The 18,354-nt window shown below is 45.0% G+C and overlaps 1 protein-coding gene across 1 annotated transcript in view; it reads left to right on the top strand.

Moving 5' to 3' along the window:
• The first annotated feature begins 1,708 nt into the window (after nt 1-1,708).
• Nucleotides 1,709-18,354, top strand: part of TSPAN8 (tetraspanin 8) — a 57,891-nt gene continuing 41,245 nt past the window's right edge. The window contains exon 1 of the mRNA XM_088452468.1: nt 1,709-1,791. Coding sequence (XP_088308594.1) covers nt 1,732-1,791 — 60 coding nt within the window. The 5' untranslated portion in view covers nt 1,709-1,731. The remainder of the gene's footprint in view (nt 1,792-18,354) is intronic.

Below are 18,354 nucleotides of genomic sequence, written 5' to 3'. Positions count from 1 at the left end.
ACAGGATGTGCTTTAACTGAACGGCAATAGATTCATTGTGGCATAGTTATTTATCAGGGCATCATTCCAAATAATCCAACACAAAAGACCCCACAGTGTTGTTTCATGCAAAAGAAAGTAGAGCTGCTGATTAAATTAATTTCTAAACTACATGTATGAGAAGCAATAGTCATAGGCAGTATTATAGCGACATGAATTAAATAAAACAATGTCCTTTTGAAATATGAATATTATATGATGGAAATGAGAAATTAGCCTCCACATATTGTTATTTGAAGCTGAAGACATAGGGGGAGATTTATCAAAGTGTGGAGAGAGATGGTGTACCAAGGAGCTCATTCAGAGCCACTCGCTAGATGGGATTGCTCGCATCCAGCGTATGCAAATTCGGCAAAGTGACGCCATGACAGGCGCTTGCTCGGAAAGGCATTAGCACGCCCACTTTGGCTATGTGAGCGATCGCTCTGTGTATGCAGACACCCATTAGCTTATGTAGAGACACCCACTAGTGCACGTCATCTCCAGGAAGTGTTTTAAAACATTGGTACATAGAGGACCATCGGAATCTAATGCAGCGCTTGTGGTTGCCTTACCCTACCGCAAGCACTGTGAGAACTTCAGTGTAAAAAACAGGCATGTGACGTGTACTATGACGCTGCCTTCTTGTTTTTTAGAGCGGCCTCCTGGCCGCTCACATAGCTGTGGGTTACCACCCACAGCTATAGCGAGCTGCCAGGAAGATGGTCGCGGTGGTCAAGACCATCATGACCATCAGGCTTGCGACAAGACCCTTGTGGCAGGGTCTCGTTGCCGCAAGCCCCAGAGAGATTTCGGCTCTAACAGAGCCGAAATCTCTCCCACTGACATCACTCGTGATGTCAGTGGGGCCGCCCCAAACGGAGGCGTTCACATGGGAACGCCTCCGTTTGGGCAGCCACTCCCCCGGCCTGCCCACCAAAGGGGACGTGCTGTCACTCAACATCGACAGCAGCCCACTTTGGTACGAGACCCGAAGCGAAGGTTTGCCCGTCGCTATCCGGGTCTCGCGCATGCGCACGACGGAGCCAGCTCCATCGTGCGCATGCACACTTGGCCACCATCGAGCCGCTTGCGAGTTCATAGCGCTCGCGAGCGGTTCTGAATCTGGCCCTTAATCCACTCCTGTGCACATACACATACATATTATGGGGATGATTCAGAATTGGGAGCAAAGCAAGAACAAAGTAGCAACTTTGCACCAGGGAAACCATGTTGCTGCAAGGGGTGGAATTAGTTTTTTTTCCATGCATGGTAAATACAAGCTGTTTTTGCATGTAACCCACGAATACTGTACAACTTTTTTGCACTGCAAATTAGATTTGAGCTAGAACACGGCACGCCCCTCCCAAATCTAGCTCTCTCTGCACTTTTCCTATATGTCCAGCCTGCAGTACAACATGGTTTTGCCCAGATGTAAAGTTCCTCTTTTTTTTTTTTGTGCTTTGCTCCCAACTCTGAGTCAACCCCTGTCTTTGGTATCAGCGAATATGATAAGCTACTCTAGTAATATTTTATTAGTGAGCAAGTCAGTGAATCAGGCAGAGACAGCACCAAGTGGAATGCTTTAAATGACTGAGTTAATATTTAGCTCAGTGTTATATTTGCCTACACACCTTTTTATGGAACATAGTAGACACCGTCTCTAATCCAGTTTCACTGCAGGCACGGATTCTGTAAGACCTAGCAGAGAAAATGGCAGGGGTGAACAAGTGCCTGAAGTACTCCATGTTTGTATTCAACTTCTTGTTCTGGGTAAGTTGTAACTTACAAACCTCTATTTACTTTTGGAAGATAAATATCTTTTTGACATAACAATATTACAAATAAGCTACACATGCATCAGTGTTTTTACAGGAACTCTTAACTTCATCATTATAACCATTTTCCTAGAAGTTGTAACTTTGATCCACTTAAAATAAATAGGGTTCCTACAAATAAGCTATTTCATTTTAGTGGAGAGTTGGGTGGTTCTTGTGGACAATTTTATGTAAATTACAATGTGTTTAGTGCATTATTTGTGTGTGTATTAACACTGCTATAAATATATATATATATATATATATATATATATATTAATTGGCGTCAGTATTTTATGAGTAAAACAGTAATAAAAAAGACTATACTGAGTAATATCAGGCAGACTAACATGTCAGTGGGCTCTTCTTGCAAGCTTACAATCTATAGGAAAATGTATAGAAGGATATAAACATATATGATGTAACCCTGTGTACCCCACATCTTTTATGTCCTTCCAATTCTTCTGCATATCGCCTGTGTTAATTCGCATTTTCTTAAGGTCTCATTAATGTTAACATCTCTCTATTTCCTAAGTTTGTTCACCTCTTCCTTATTTCTTCCATGTGTCCCTACTCCTTTCCTCATAGTGTAGGTTTCCTTTGTCTATCCACTCTCATGTGCCCATATCTGCATCCCAGGTAACCTCCCCTCCCATTCCCTACCTGCTCTCCTTTGTGCGTCATCCTCTCCTTCCCCCTGTTATTCCTCCGTCCATCTCTCTGTCACTGCACTTTCCAGTCACTTCTCTCCCTCCTCTCCTCACTCACCCACAGCTCGTCTCACTACACCTTTCCATTTCTCACTGCCTCCTTCTCTCTCTCACCCCCTGCTATTCTCTCAATCCCCTGAAGTCTTAGGTGACTCCTTTACTGTCAAATACATGTATTTTTTTTTTTCTTGCTAACAATCATTTCACTTTTTACTATTTTTTAACCTTGGGAATTTAATGGCCTCAAGATCAGAGTACCAGATAATTATCATACTACAGGGGCCCTAATAGTGAATATGGACACACTGTGGTCAGATGTTGAGTGTGTCGGGAGCAATAAGGATTTGATTGCACAGGCACACACAAAAATAAAATACCATGGAATAGTAGAGCATGTTGTTTTTTTTTCTTTTAAACATATTTCAGAGGCTGACAAATAGGCTTTTTAAAAATGTAAGTCCCATTGTGACAGACAGGGCATGCTGAGTCTTGTAATTCCACATCTTGGGGGTCCTAGGTTGCACAAGCTTGGTGCAAACCATAGTGATATTATATTTTGCCCCTAATAAGTTAATTTAACAAGGAGCAATTTATTTACACAGTATTTGGATGTTTGTTCTAGTTCCAGGCATCAATAGCAGTTTGGACCTCACTGGAAGAAAGTAATGTGCACTACATAATTGTTTAAATGCCGCCATGGATCTTGGTGGAAATAGCATTGATATTAGAAGATTAGTATATGTTGGAGTGGGTCACATTCTGTGTGGTGGGAATCCCCCCCCTAAGTGAGCATATGCCTATCTTGTACTGTTGCATTAAAACAAAAAACTGTAGCACATGGGTGTCACGCTGGGAGGCGGGTTTCTGAAAGCTGAGGCCTGAGGCTGCGGGAGGAAACGGAGGCGAGGGGAACCCCTAGTTCGGGATACAGTACTTGAGGTACAAGGACGTGTGCACTACGGATACACTCTACTGGGTTGCCGGTCAGAAGGAGTGCACCACGGTGCAATACTGTAGCACGTAGGTAGGGACCACAGAGTCTAGTAACGAGGTGGGTAGTGGTGCTGGGACCAGCAGAGATGGTGACTCTGGAGAGATGGGTACGTATAACTACACTCAGGCTGTGATGGTAAGGCACTGGTGAAATGGATAGTATACTGCACGCAGGCAGGGGTGGTAACGCACTGGTGGAATGGAGGTATACTGCACACAGGTGAGGTGGTAAAGCACTGGTGAGATGGACGATATAGCTGCACACAGGCTTTGGTGGTAAAGCACTGGTGAGATGGATGATATAGCTGCACACAGGCTTTGGTGGTAAAGCACTGGTGAGATGGACGATATAGCTGCACACAGGCTGAGGTGGTAAAGCACTGGTGAGATGGACGATATAGCTGCACACAGGGATAGATCACTGGAAGTACGGGAACCTGGAACGAGAGACCACTAGTAACGCTAGTAGCGACAATGGTTGTTCAGGCAACTACCTGATACACAGGAGCCAGATATATACCCCTGGAAGCCCACTGATAGGTCCTCAGCATCAGCTGACCGGCCAGACTGTCAGGGAAGGGAGACTAGTCAGAGAAGGAAGTGTCATGGCGGCGCCCATGATGGAGACTCTGATCCCCGCGCACAAATCGCCCTGACACACCAGCATCAGGGAGAATGCTCAGCACCTCCCACGTCGCCGCACCAGCCGCCCGACTGCCCGGGAAGTCAGAGGAAGCCGGCGGGACAGTAAAGGACGGCCGATCCCCGGCTGAACTCTGACAGTACCCCCCCCTTTCAGGGTGGACACCGGACACCCACCAGGTTTACCAGGAAATCTAATATGGAAGGCTCGAACCATTTGAGGCGCGTGAACATCTGTGGCTCTGATCCATGCCCTTTTCTTCTGGACCATACCCTTTCCAGTCAATGCGATATTGGAGGTTGTTAGATTTGGTAAATCGAGAGTCCAAAATTCTCCCTACCTCGAACTCTGTACCTTGAGAAGTTTGCACTTGAGGTAGCTTGGGAGCAGAAGTTTGAAAACGATTCAGCACTAGAGGACGCAGCAAAGAAATATGAAAGGTATTGGATATTCTTAGTTGAGGAGGGAGTTCCAACTTATATGCGACTGGGTTGATGACCTTGCGAACACTGTAAGGACCAATGAAGCGTGGGGCTAGCTTAATGCTGGGTACTTTCAATCGAATGTTCCTGGAGGATACCCAGACTTTATCACCAACTCTCAGCAGTCGTCTATCTGCAAATTTTTTGTAGTTTTTAGACTGCTTCAGAGAAGAATAAACCCTCTTCCAAATGGTTGAGAAAGACTCCACCATTTTAGAAACTGCAGGGACCTCTACTGTAGGTAAATTTTGAAAATCTGGGACTCGAGTATGTCTCCCAAACACCGTAAAAAAAGGAGTGGCTTTGGAGGAAGTGTGATATTTGAAGTTGTGTGAAAGTTCTGCCCAAGGTAATAGATCCAGTAAGTTATCTTGTGAGGAGAAAATGAAGAGTCTTATGAAGGTCTCCAGCTCTTGGTTAACTCTTTCGGTTTGCCCATTAGTTTGTGGATGATAGGCTGATGAAAATTTTAACTTGGTTCCGCAAGTGCTACATAAGGCTCTCCAAAATTTAGCTACGAATTGAACTCCGCGGTCGGAAATAATCTCTTTAGGAAGTCCATGCAACCTGAATATTTCCTTAACAAAAACTCTTGCCAACTGAGGAGCAGAAGGTAGACCCATCAATGGGATAAAGTGTGCCATCTTGGAAAAGCGATCCACCACTATCCATATGGTATTGTATCCTTGGGAGCATGGTAGTTCAGAGATGAAATCCATGGATATATGGATCCAAGGAGTATTAGGAATGGATAGGGGTCACAGAAGACCAGCTGCCTTCCTGCGGGGAGTCTTATGCTGAGCACATTTTACACATGAAAGGATAAATTCTCGAATATCCCCTTTCATTGTGGGCCACCAATAGGAACGCTGAAGGAACTTCTAAGTCTTGAGGATACCAGAATGGCCAGCAAACAAAGAGCTATGAGCCCAAGTTAGTAATTTCTCCCGTAGTTCCGGGGTCACAAAAATGTTCCCTGGGGGAGGAGTCAAAATTTGAGTAGAAGTGAAGACTACAGGATCTAAAATTGGTCGGGAACGTTGATGATCCTCTTCCTGAGTGCTGGACGAGAAAGACCGTCAGAGGGCGTCAGCTTTACTGTTTAGACTGCCAGGACGGAATTGAAGTTTTAAATGAAATCTTGAAAAGAACAAGGACCAACCGGCCAGTCTAGCATTTAGACGGTGAGCTGTTTGGAGGTAGTTTAAATTTTTATGATCCATGATCATGGTAACTGGAAAGTTGTCTCCTTCCAACAAATGCCGCCATTCCATTAAAGCTAACTGCATAGCTAGTAGTTCCTGATCACCAATTCCGTAGTTTTTTTCGGCAACGGAAAACTTACGAGAAAAATACCCACAGGGATGGTACTTTCCATCACTTGATATTTGAGACAGCACTGCCCCTACCCCTACCGAAGAAGCATCTACCTCAACTGTGAATGGTTTATCCAATTGGGGTTGGCACAGGATAGGTGCAGTGGAGAAGGCTTCTTTTAATTTTTGGAAGGCTTGGGTGGCAGTATCTGGCCAGCGGATGGGATTGGCACCCTTCTTGGTGAGATTAGTGATAGGTGACACTAATGTGGAGAAATTTGGTATAAACCGCCGGTAATAATTTGAAAATCCCAAGAAGCGTTGAGTAGCCTTCAAGGATTTGGGTAACGGCCAGTCAGGAGGGTCTTTCCAGAAATGATATGCCCTAGGAAGGGTACCGAGGTTTGTTCGAAAAGGCACTTGGATATTTTTCCATAAAGATGATGCTTCCGGAGGCGTGACAAGACTTCGCGGACATGCTGGCGATGATCTTGCAGACTTTTGGAAGAAATCAAAATATCATCCAAATAGACTATAACAAAGCTGTAGAGGACATCCCGGAAGATCTTGTTCACATAACCCTGGAATATCGCTGGGGCGTTGCAGAGTCCGAAGGGCATTACGAGATATTCGAAGTGGCCGTCTCTGGTGTTAAAAGTGGTTTTTCACTCATCTCCAGCTTTAATACTTATTAAATTATACGCACCCCGTAGATCAAGTTTGGTGAACAAAAAGGCCCCGCGAACTTTGTCAAAAAACTCCGGAATCAAATGCAGAGGATATCGATTCTTTACTGTAATCTGGTTGAGACCACGGTAGTCAATACAAGGCCGAAGCCCGCCGTCCTTCTTGCTAACGAAGAAAAACCCTGCCCGTGCTGGAGAAGTGGAGGGCCGGATAAACCCCTTAGCTAGATTTTCTTTTATATATGCCATCATAGCGGCTGTCTCAGGTACTGATAATGGGTAGGTTCGACCCCGAGGAGGGTTCTTCCTTGGCAGGATCTCAATACCACAGTCCCAAGTATGATGAGGTGAAAGTTTATCCGCAGCCTGTTCGCAGAATACATCGGCAAAATCTTGATAAGCTGCTGGTAGACCGGGAACAGAGGAACAGTTGGGCTTGTCAGACGGAGGGAGGCTTACATTACCACTGGAGGACACCACGTTAGTGTGGACAGGGAGTACTTGGGTGAGACATCCATGGAAACAACTTGGACCCCATGATAAAATTTGCATACTGGACCACTCAAACATAGGATTATGCTTTTTTAGCCAGGGGAGGCCTAAAACTAGTTCATAGGCTGAGTCGGGAAGAACAAACAATTCAATTGTCTCCTGGTGCAGACATCCAATCTGGAGGAACACTGGCCAGGTTTTAGAGGAAATAGATCTCCCTAGCAAGGTCCTGCCATCTACACCAGAGAGCAGTAATCTGTTTGACAATGGAACCACCGGAATGTCTAGGGTCCGAACCAGTGACTTAGAAATAAAACTGCCGGCAGCCCCGGAATCTACAAGGGCTTTAACCATCCTTGTCCTGGACTGGTAAGAGAGCGACTCGGGCAATAAACTGTCATTTATCTGGGAGGAGTCAGAAATAACTCCCAATTGCATGCTCCCAACATCAATTAGGGTTTCGCGTTTCCCGCCAATACAGGACAGTTCCTTAATATGTGCTCCGGAGCAGCACAATACAAGCACAATTTATCTTGAAAACGCTGGTTCCGTTCGGCGGTACTCAACCGGGATTTGTTAATTTGCATCGGCTCCTCACTGCTAGAGAAGGAAGGAGAGGAATGACCTCCCAAGGATGGGCGATCCCGAGGACGGTCTCCACGCCCCCTACTTCCCCACCGCTCTCTATGGCGAAGGTCAATTTTAATACAGAGGGATATAATATCCGAGAAGGCGGGAGGTAAATCCCTAGATGCCAGTTTATCCTTTATCCTCTACGATAAGCCATGTAGGAAGCCTGCCTTAAGTGCTTCCTCGTTCCATTTTAGTTCGGACGCCATGGTTTGAAATTGTACTACATATTGCCCGACGGACCGTTTACCCTGACGGACACGAAGCAAATCTGACGAAGCAGAGACAGATCTCCCGGGTTCATCGAAGATCCTTTTGAAAGCGGCCACGAACTCTTCATATCTAGATACGAGCAGATCTGCTCGTTCCCACAATGGGGAGACCCAGTCCAGAGCTGCCTCGGTTAATAATGAAATTACATGGGCCACCTTATACTGGGAGGTAGGGAAATTCTGGGGTAGACATTCGAACTGGATCTCACACTGGCTTATGAAACCATGACATCGTTGAGGAGTACCATCGAACCTTTCGGGAGTAGCCAAGTGCAGACGGGATTTTTGAGGAACGACCCCTGAAGGTAATGCAGGAGAAACCGTAGGAGCGACAGAAGGTGGAGCATGAGACATAGTTGCCAGAGTGTTCTGAATGGACAGGAGCTGACCGGATAATTCCTGTAGGTACTGGGCCACATGCTGCTGTGCCGCTTCTTGGTTATCCGTGCAAGCCGTTAGCTCCTGGAGATTCCCAGTACCTGGGAGGCCTGCAGCTTCCATTTTGCCTGAACAAACTGTCACACTGGGAGGCGGGTTTCTGAAAGCTGAGGCCTGAGGCTGCTGGAGGAAACGGAGACGAGGGGCCTGAATGTACAACCTCCGCATCCATGGGTCTTGGTCATTGGCGAGACCTAGTCAAAGGTGCGGAGTCTAACCCACGAGATGGTGTTCGCCAGTGACCCCACCAATTGGGATATGGGCTTGAGCTGCATCTCGTAAGCAGTTTGCGGTCCTTTAACTAGGTGACCAAAGCTTGCGGGAAAAAGGAGAGACGAACACTAGTGGCCCAAAGGGTTGGTGCCAGTAGGAGGCACGTGAGGACAGGGGTGGAACCAATACTTCAGGATAAAGTACTTGAGGTACAAGGACGTGTGCACTACGGACACACTCTACTGGGTTGCTGGTCAGAAGGAGTGCACCACGGTGCAATACTGTAGCATGTAGGTAGGGACCACAGAGTCTAGTAACAAGGTGGGTAGTGGTGCTGGGACCAGCAGAGATGGTGACTCTGGAGAGATGGGTACGTATAACTACACTCAGGCTGTGATGGTAAGGCACTGGTGAAATGGATAGTATACTGCACACAGGCCGGGGTGGTAACGCACTGGTGGAATGGAGGTATACTGCACACAGGCGAGGTGGTAATGCACTGATGAGATGAACGATATAACTGTACACAGGCTGAGGTGGTAAAGCACTGGTGAGATGGACGATATAGTTGCACACAGGCTGAGGTGGTAAAGCACTGGTGGGATGGACGATATAGCTGCACATAGGCTGAGGTGGTAAAGCACTGGTGAGATGGACGATATAGCTGCACACAGGCTGAGGTGGTAAAGCACTGGTGAGATGGACGATATAGCTGCACACAGGCTGAGGTGGTAAAGCACTGGTGAGATGGACGATATAGCTGCACACAGGGATAGATCACTGGAAGCACAGGAACCTGGAACGAGAGACCACTAGTAACGCTAGTAGCGACAATGGTTGTTCAGGCAACTACCTGATACACAGGAGCCGGATATATACCCCTGGAAGCCCACTGATAGGTCCTCAGCGTCAGCTGACCGGCCAGACTGTCAGGGAAGGGAGACTAGTCAGAGAAGGAAGTGTCATGGTGGCGCCTATGATGGAGACTCCGATCCCCGCGCACAAGGCCGCCCTGACACACCAGCATCAGGGAGAATGCTCAACACCTCCCACGTCGCCGCACCAGCCGCCCGACTGCCCGGGAAGTCAGAGGAAGCCAGCGGGACAGTAAGGGACGGCCGATCCCCGGCTGAACTCTGACAATGGGTCTATTTATTATAGGGTGTCATAGATAGTGCCTTACCATATACTCAGTGGCGTAACTATGGACGGTGCAGGGGGTGCGGTTGCTATGGGGCCCGGCGGCTTAAGGGGCCCGCCGGCCCAGCGATCGCACCCCCTGCACTTTCCATATGCCGGGCGCCCGCTGAGATTGTGTTACCAGCGGACGCCCGACTCCTACTCAAACCCCCGGCAGCAGCCGGAGGACGGAGCTCACTCCGTCTTCCGGGTCCCGCAATGCACTATGGGAGTGACGTCATGACGTCACTCCCATAGTGCCGAGGAGCGGACGCCGGGGACGGAGCTCAGGAATGAGCTCCGTCTTCCGGGTCCCGCAGTGCACTATGGGAGTGACGTCATGACGTCACTCTCATAGTGCCGAGGAGCGGGCGACTGGGTGGTCGGCGGCTTCACAGGAGCGGGGATAAGGTAAGTTTTTTTTTGTTTGTTTTGTGTGTGCGCACGCGCCCGCGCGCGTGGGGGGAAGTTACTGGCATCTCACTACTGGGGGCATTACAGAGGGCTCACTACAGGGGGCAGCTACTGGGGGCATTACAGGGGGCTCACTATTGGGGGAAGCTACAGGGGGTCACTACTGGGGGCAGCTACAGGGCTTCACTACAGGGGGCTCACTACTGGGGCAGCTATTGGGGGCTCACTACTGGGGGCAGCTACAGGGGCTCACTACTGGGGGAAGCTACAGGGGGTCATTACTGGCGTCACTACAGGGGGCTCACTACTGGGGCAGTTACTGGGGTCTCACTACTGGGGGCAGCTACAGGGGGTCACTACTGGGGGCAGCTACAGGAGGTCACTACTGGGGGCAGCTACAGGGGGCTCACTACTGGGGGCAGCTACACGGGGCTCACTACTGGGGGCAGCTACAAGGGGCTCACTATTGGGGGCATTACAGGGGGCTCACTACTGGGGGCAATTACAAGGGGCTCTCTACTGGGGGCATTACAGGGGGCTCACTACTGGGGGCATTACAGGGGGCTCATTACTGGGGGCAACTACAGGGGGCTCACTACTGGGGGCACTGCGTAAGGGGCACCATTACAGTGGGCATTGCATAAGGGGCACCATTACAGTGGGCATTTAATGTTTTAGGGGAACTACTGTGGTTATTGTGTAAGACCTAAGTTAGGGGGGGGCCTTAAAAATGTTGCTATGGGGCCCAAAAAGTTCTAGTTACGCCCCTGCATATACTGTACTATAAATTTCACACAAGTGTCATTAAAAAAAACTCACAAAATACAGCCCTGAGTTATTAGTAGAGCTGCTGTACAGGGATGTATTAGGAAATCAACAAGGCAATTGAAAAAACTCTTAAAGTGGTCTTACTGTATGTAGATATATACACCTACTATTTCAAAGACACCTTTATGTGTATGAGAGATATAACCTATGTGTAAGTGTCAGTTCTTCTGGTTTTAAAGATAAAAGAGCAAGAAAAAGAAAGATTGTCTGCTTTTTTACAACAGACACTCCATTTAAATATGGTCACCCCGTTTTTATGTGAATTTAGCGCTGGTTTCCTTTATTTTCATTTACCCAGTGGAACTAGCTATCACTCTTCCACAACTTTCACCTGAAGGAGATTGGCTAGTCTCCATTTGATGCTGCTGGTGTATTCATTTGTTCACCATAGTTGCACTTTTTATTCTTTATTGTTAGTTCACAGTTTACAATTTCCAGTGCAGGAAAGAAAAGTGGTGGTATGACATTCAGCCATATAACACCCCACTGCGAGCACTGGGTATGACACAGACTTCTTCTAAGTTTGACTTTTACACTCAAGTGCCTAAAGTAATTTAATAGATTCCTAATATTGTGTAGGACCCCCTTTAGCTCAGCAAAGTGCAGCAACTTGAGGTAGCATTTATTCCACAAGTGAATGGAAGACCTCTGGAGAGTTGTTGACCCATGTCATCTGGATAGCTTCCCACAGCTCTCTGTCGGGCAAACATGATGACCATACCATTCGTAGGAACTCCAGAATGCTCCTCAAACCAATTGTGGACAACTAGGGACCAATGACACTGCATTATCCTGCTGGAATATTACTTTGTTGTAAGGGTAAATTAAATCCATGAAGAGCTGCAAATGGTCATCAAGCAATGCAATGTAGCGGTTACCTGTAAATGACATGCCACGTGAACATACCCCACAACATTATGGAACCACCACCAGCCTGTAAAGTGCCTTGTTGACAACTGGGGTCCATGGCCTCATGGGCTCTGTGCCACACACCTGGAATCATGACTCATCGGACCACACCACATGTTGCCAGTCCTCCAGGGTCCAATTAGCAATGTAAGAAGCTCAGGTGAGGTGGTGTGCCGTAGTGTTAACAGGGACACTCTGGAGGGTCTTCTGCTTCTGTGGAAGCTAAAGAACGCTGTACTGACTTGCTGGATGTGCATCTGGAACCTCCTGCATTGAATGTGATTTTAGCCAGTATTGGTTGTCTGTTATCAAGTACAATTCTGGTAAAAAAAAGCCATTAAGCACCCATAGTCGGCCACTCCGCTGTCCACAGTGAGTGGTAATGCCTTCCATGAGGTATTCCTGGTACATATGTAAGACCATAGATCGAGGAATGTTGAATGTCTACACAACTTGGGAAATGGAAAGTCCAGTCCGTCGGGTACACCCACTATCATGCCTCCCGTTCAAACTCCAATAATTCACGTCACGAAAAATAATTGCTGTACTTAAATTGGGGGTTCATTTAAATGGGTATTAGTATATTTTTGTGTCTTTAAAGTGAATTTAAAAAAAACTTTTTAAAAACACCTGCTGCAGCCACCTGCAATCCTAAAAACTCCTGTCCCATCCATACAGCACTCCAAAATACCTGACCCAGTACTTTATACCCATTTTCAAACACTTTTTACATTTTTGCCCTAAAATTGACATGTGTTTTTAGGGTGAATTTAGATGGGGTTTTTTTTGCCTAATTAGTCATTAGGGGGGGTGTCCAAAGGGTTCTGAACCAAGTATCCACATTTTAGGAAAAAAAAGGGATTTTGCACATCTTTTCTCCTGCCGTTGGGTGGAGAAACTTTCACCTGTTTTTGCCTATGGAGTTTTTCTCACATGCAAAAACGTGCTGGAATTGAATAGGGCGATACTTTGGAATGTGGCGAAAACATTGCATCGGCGAATGTTTTTCGCCAATCGCGGCTTTTCGCCTCTAATTGAATCCGGCTCTCCCATTTTGCACCTCTTTTATGTGATCCAGAGAAAAGCTATCCTGCATAGCAGTCGGTGATGAGACAGATAGCTAGGACTGAGGTTGCTCTGATGCTTACAGTGTTACAGTGTTCCTCCTCTTCGCACACCTAAATGTCTGTCTAAGTTGCAGAGTCACCTTCCATGTGCACTGGGTGGGATATACATTTGTACTAGCCATACACCAAGGCTGTTCTTTGTTGATTTCTTCCAGTGGGTTATCTGCTAACACGCTGCTGAAATCTCACATGCATACCACAGTATTACATTTGTCACAAGTTTTACTGATGATCACCATTCAACATTATAGAATTCAACTTTGCAAAAAAAAATTACCATGGTGAACTCATCTTTTCACAGCTTCCAGATTTTTATTATAGGAATTCCCTAAAAATGTTTATTGTATGAGAGAAAGATATACTAATGTGGCAGCTTAGTGTAGAAAGGTGATAGCAGTGCCTGTCCTTATATTTAATACACTGGCCCCCATTTTACAATAGAGCAATTGGAACAGTCCCATAAATAGTCTAATTACATAAAGTAACCATGTTTTCAAAAGAAGTCAAGTTGCAACGAAAAGACAATTTATGGCTTTGTAAATAGATAATTGGATTGCATTAGTTTGAAACATTTAAATAATTACATACTCTTTAACTTGCTATACAATTCATGAATGGTTGGATTTTGCCTAAAATGTGGCAAATGATTAACAATACATGGAGACTTGGGACAATTACAATGTACAGTATAATGTAGTAAAGAAGTAATTCAGAAAGAATCTACAGCATAGTTTTTCCCTTTCTTATTATTGCCCAAACATTTTAAACCATAACTACCGTACACCGACTGATACAAAGCTCTACCTTCTTCTAGCTATCTACAGTATATATCCCCATGTATGTATTTAATTGCTTCTGCTTTTGTCTGTCTTCATCTCCTGTCCCCAGAAATGCTGTCAGCTCTCAGCCAACTTGCTTATCATTATTTAAACCATGACACTCACAATCTATTATTTTCCTGTCATTTTCTGCCTTTGCCTTGATCTAGTGCTGGTGCTATGCATGTTTTCTGGGAAGTGATGACTTTGCCCTATTTGTTACGCAGAGGTTTTATCAAACCTTGTAGATTCCCTCTATGTACATTTCCCTGCATAGCCACCATGGAAGATCATGGAATGTCTACCTCTGTAAACTACTACAGCATTCCAATGAGTAAGGCACAGTACTAGAAGCCATCAGATTTTATCAATTTATAAGGGAAGTGATGTGGGTTGAAAACAACAGGGAGTCACGACGGAGCCTTGAGGTACTTTAGCTGAAAGTTGAAAGGTGTAAGATACACTTTTATAGGAGACCACAAATAGAATGTTACATCGCTAGGAAGGAATTTAAGTAATAAAAAAAGAACCAAATAAAAATATATAAAACAACTTTAATGACACATATAAAAAAACATTAAAGAACTATAAGGACAGCAAGGACAACAGGATAAATCCCTGAAATAATGTATGTACTGCACAAGCTATAGGGTGTTTGGGTGTTGTGAGGCTGTATGGTGAAAGATGTTCAGCCTTTCATTTGATTACATATGACAATTTGGGGGGGATACAGCGCAGTAGGGATGATAAGGGGGAGGATGGGATGGGAAAGAAATGTATGGGTGAGGTTGTGCCCTAAAAAGTGGTTTTGTTGGTGAGTGAGGGGTGTTGGTTTCTGTCCTACAGTGGTGTATTGCGGGATATTGACCATATGGTGGTGTATGCATAAAGGAAATTGTGCACACAATGTAGTGGTAAAATGTTTTATTATGCATAAACAAAGTATTTATAGCTCATGAGTCACAATGCTCAAAAGTCAGATAATGTCCTTTAAGGATTTCTCTTATGAATATCAGTAGGAGATCAGTATACTCCCACTAGGAGGACCCTATGTTATGTGGGTTTTAGGGTTATTTTGTAGGAACACCTTTGATATAGCACTTGCTATACTCCTCCTTTCACAAGGAAATTGTCATCAGTGGGCTGTAAGTTAGGTGGGTATATATGGTAGCCTGTTGTGGGGCTTTAGAGGCAAAAGTCAAGGTAGTGGTAATGTTCCTTAAGTGGCTCCCCACCTGTTGGATAATCCACTTACTGGTAAGTGTGTGTTGCAGGACTGTGGCCCAGTGTTGAGGCTGCCGAACCTGATGTTGATCCCACCGGGGACAGAAGGTACTGTGCAGTGATGTGCGGTGAGGTAAATGGCTGGGGAGGCACTGGCCAGTATCAGAGCCAGATTTACAGATACACATATGAACCTGAGGGTTCATGTGGGTTATACAAAGGTACAGCAGTGTATAGTGCTGGAAATTTGGTGTGTTTTGATCAGTGATGTGTGGAAAGGTAGACAGGGGGGGCAGTGCCTCACCTGCCATACACTTTCTACTCCAGAGTTTTGACTATGAAAATGATTAGAATAATACAAAGAAGATATTTATAATATTTTCTTTAAATTTAAATTTTTTCTTATTATTTTTATAGTCAAAACTCTAGAGTATACCTAAGTATGACAGGAAAGGCTGTGCCTAACCTCACCGCATATCACTGGTACTGTGCCTGATTCAGCTGCCCTGGATTGTATTTGCTCCTGATATGAGCGGCCAGCTGTGGGTGTAGCCAGGCTGGATGAGATGGATGGCAAGGACATGCTGCTGCTGAGCTCTGCCTCAGAGCCAGCTCTCATTCCAGACTGTGTTGTTGAGATCTCGCAAGATTAAGGTAAAATTTTGCCCTTCTCCAGCGGAATAGAGTGGGGAATCTTTGGAGGTGGATGATGGGTGTTAGAGATGTGGGTTGTGTTTTAGTTCAATAGGGTGGTTGCCCAACACTTTTCAGCTTGAGGTCTTTTCCACCTGCATCACCAGAGACCACCAAGTGTCTGACACAACCCCATATGAAGATCCTCATTCTTTACACCCTACCCATGGCGAATAAATCCTTGACACACCTCTCTGGTAGACCAATCATTTTGCCTAGTAACTCTTTATGCCAACAACTGTCACAGCTGGTTGATTCCTACTTAGAGCCTCTGGTGAAATATTCCAGCTATTCCGGCTATATATCGGACACTATAGACATTTTAATAAAGTTCTATTTCATTTCTGGTGTTACAGAGGAATTCTTACTGGTCACACTTGATATGTCCAGCTTGTATACAGACATCCAACATGACTTTTATCAAGAATGTGTCCTCAAAAGCAATAGGAAATATTTATGTAGGCCCACCGATGCTGCTGATGGATATAATTTTAAGCAAAACAAATTTACCTTTTTGAGAACCATTTTTTTCTCCAAAAGCAAGGCACGGTGATAGGTTAAACATGCCCCATTGTATGCCAACATTTTCTTGGCCTATGATCATGGGTACATCTGTGATAATTCCACTTTTTGTGATAATACCAACGCCCAAGATTTCATGAAGAAATATCTGGACCACTGGCATCTAATTTCCAGTGATCTGGTGCTCTCTAAAATGTTGGATGATGACCCTGGGTTTGCTTACCAATGAGGCCCTACTTTAAAGGACCTTTTAGTAGCCACAGACTAGTTAAGCAGATTTACTAACATCAAACACCATTAGTAGACCTGCAAACCAGGTGTTTTCAAATGCGCAGGCTGCACTAACTGTCAATTTCTCTTGACAGGCAAATTCTTTTGTAATCCACAAGACAATAAAAATGTAGTTTCAAGTACAGGCTGTACTGCAACAGCAAGTTTGTTATCTACATCCTTAAATGTTCCTGGGGTATACTTTATGTAGGGAAAACCACCAGCATGTTGAAAGAGATTAAGCCAGCACAGATCATCCGTGAAAAACAGTGTGGGAGCTACTAGCACACATATGTAATTATAAAGTTTGCCTGTGGCAAGATATTTCCTTGACAAGAAGCATTCAGTGGCGCAACCCAAATGTTTTCTAAATAAATATATTTCACCCATAAGGAGAGGAGGTGAAAGGGAGAAGATCCTTTTACGGGAGCTCTGATGGATTCCTAAACTCAATAGTCTCTGAATGACAATTTTAAGATGGGTTTCTTTTTGTCATTTTTTAATTTCTAACAATGTAGTCACTACTGTGTGGCTTATGTAATCGTACTGCATTATATGTTCATCTCTGATATGATTGGGAGGTTACTGGTCTGTCTCAGAACCTTAAGAACACCACTGCATATATTTTTTTTCAAAATGTTTTTATTGATTCTGAAGCATATCAAGATATAGAATTAAATAACATACAATGTCTGAGAAATAAATTATTTTTAGACATTAAGTCATACAAAAATATTGTGCACAAATACAAAAATTATGTTAAATACACAGTTTTCAACAAATAAGGATAATATAATTGGTTACAATAAGTAAAAGCAGACGTGGGTTCCCCAGCAAAGGTATACAGCAGAGGTGGGGAACCTTTTTTCTCTCGAGGGCCATTTTGATATATATATATAACATTATTCACGGGCCCGGTGCAGGTCACGCCCCCTCCGTGTGACATCACACGGGTATGGGGCAATAATCGCCGGTGCTTACAGCAATGCCTGGAGCATCCTGTAAGGGCAGCAGTGTGACCATCTGAAGCATCCTAAGGATGCTCAAGGCGGCACTGCTGCATATTCTGGCTGCAGAATGCCATTCTAGGCACCCTGCTAGCCAGATGAGGCTAGCAGAAATAAGCTCCGAGGGCCAGACCAAATGATTCCGGGGGCCTTATACAGCCCATGGGCCTGAGGTTCCCCATCCCAGGGTCATTATCTATAAATCCTAGTGTATACCATGAAGTAGATGAAAAACATTGAAAATCAGCTGTTGTGTTTGCAATGGTAGTATAGCGTTAGACACCCGCTGGCACAGTGGCAAGATCTCTAGTATAGCCCATGCAGAATCGAAGGGTAAAAAGTTAACCAAATGTTCTATAGCAAATTGTCAGACCTCAAGCTAGAAGGCTATTGCTAGATGACATGACCATAACCAGTGATAGAAATCTGTGTTATCTTCACTACATCAAGAACATCTATGTGAATATGAAGATCCCACAATGTGGGCTAATGTATGTCCTATGATAGATATTTAAAAATAACTCTCTACAATAGCTAGCGGGAATGAGATGACAAGAGTCAGCTAGGTACGTCAACTGTTAGGCACGGAAAACAAAGCAACCACTGAGGTAAGCCTGTCTAAAGTTTGGAATAGTCTAATCTATCTTGTAAGA

This window comes from Taudactylus pleione, unplaced genomic scaffold (assembly GCF_031769625.1).
Source record: "Taudactylus pleione unplaced genomic scaffold, aTauple2 ptg000038l, whole genome shotgun sequence".
Lineage (NCBI taxonomy): Eukaryota > Metazoa > Chordata > Amphibia > Anura > Myobatrachidae > Taudactylus > Taudactylus pleione.
This window is presented reverse-complemented; position numbering and strand designations above follow the sequence as displayed.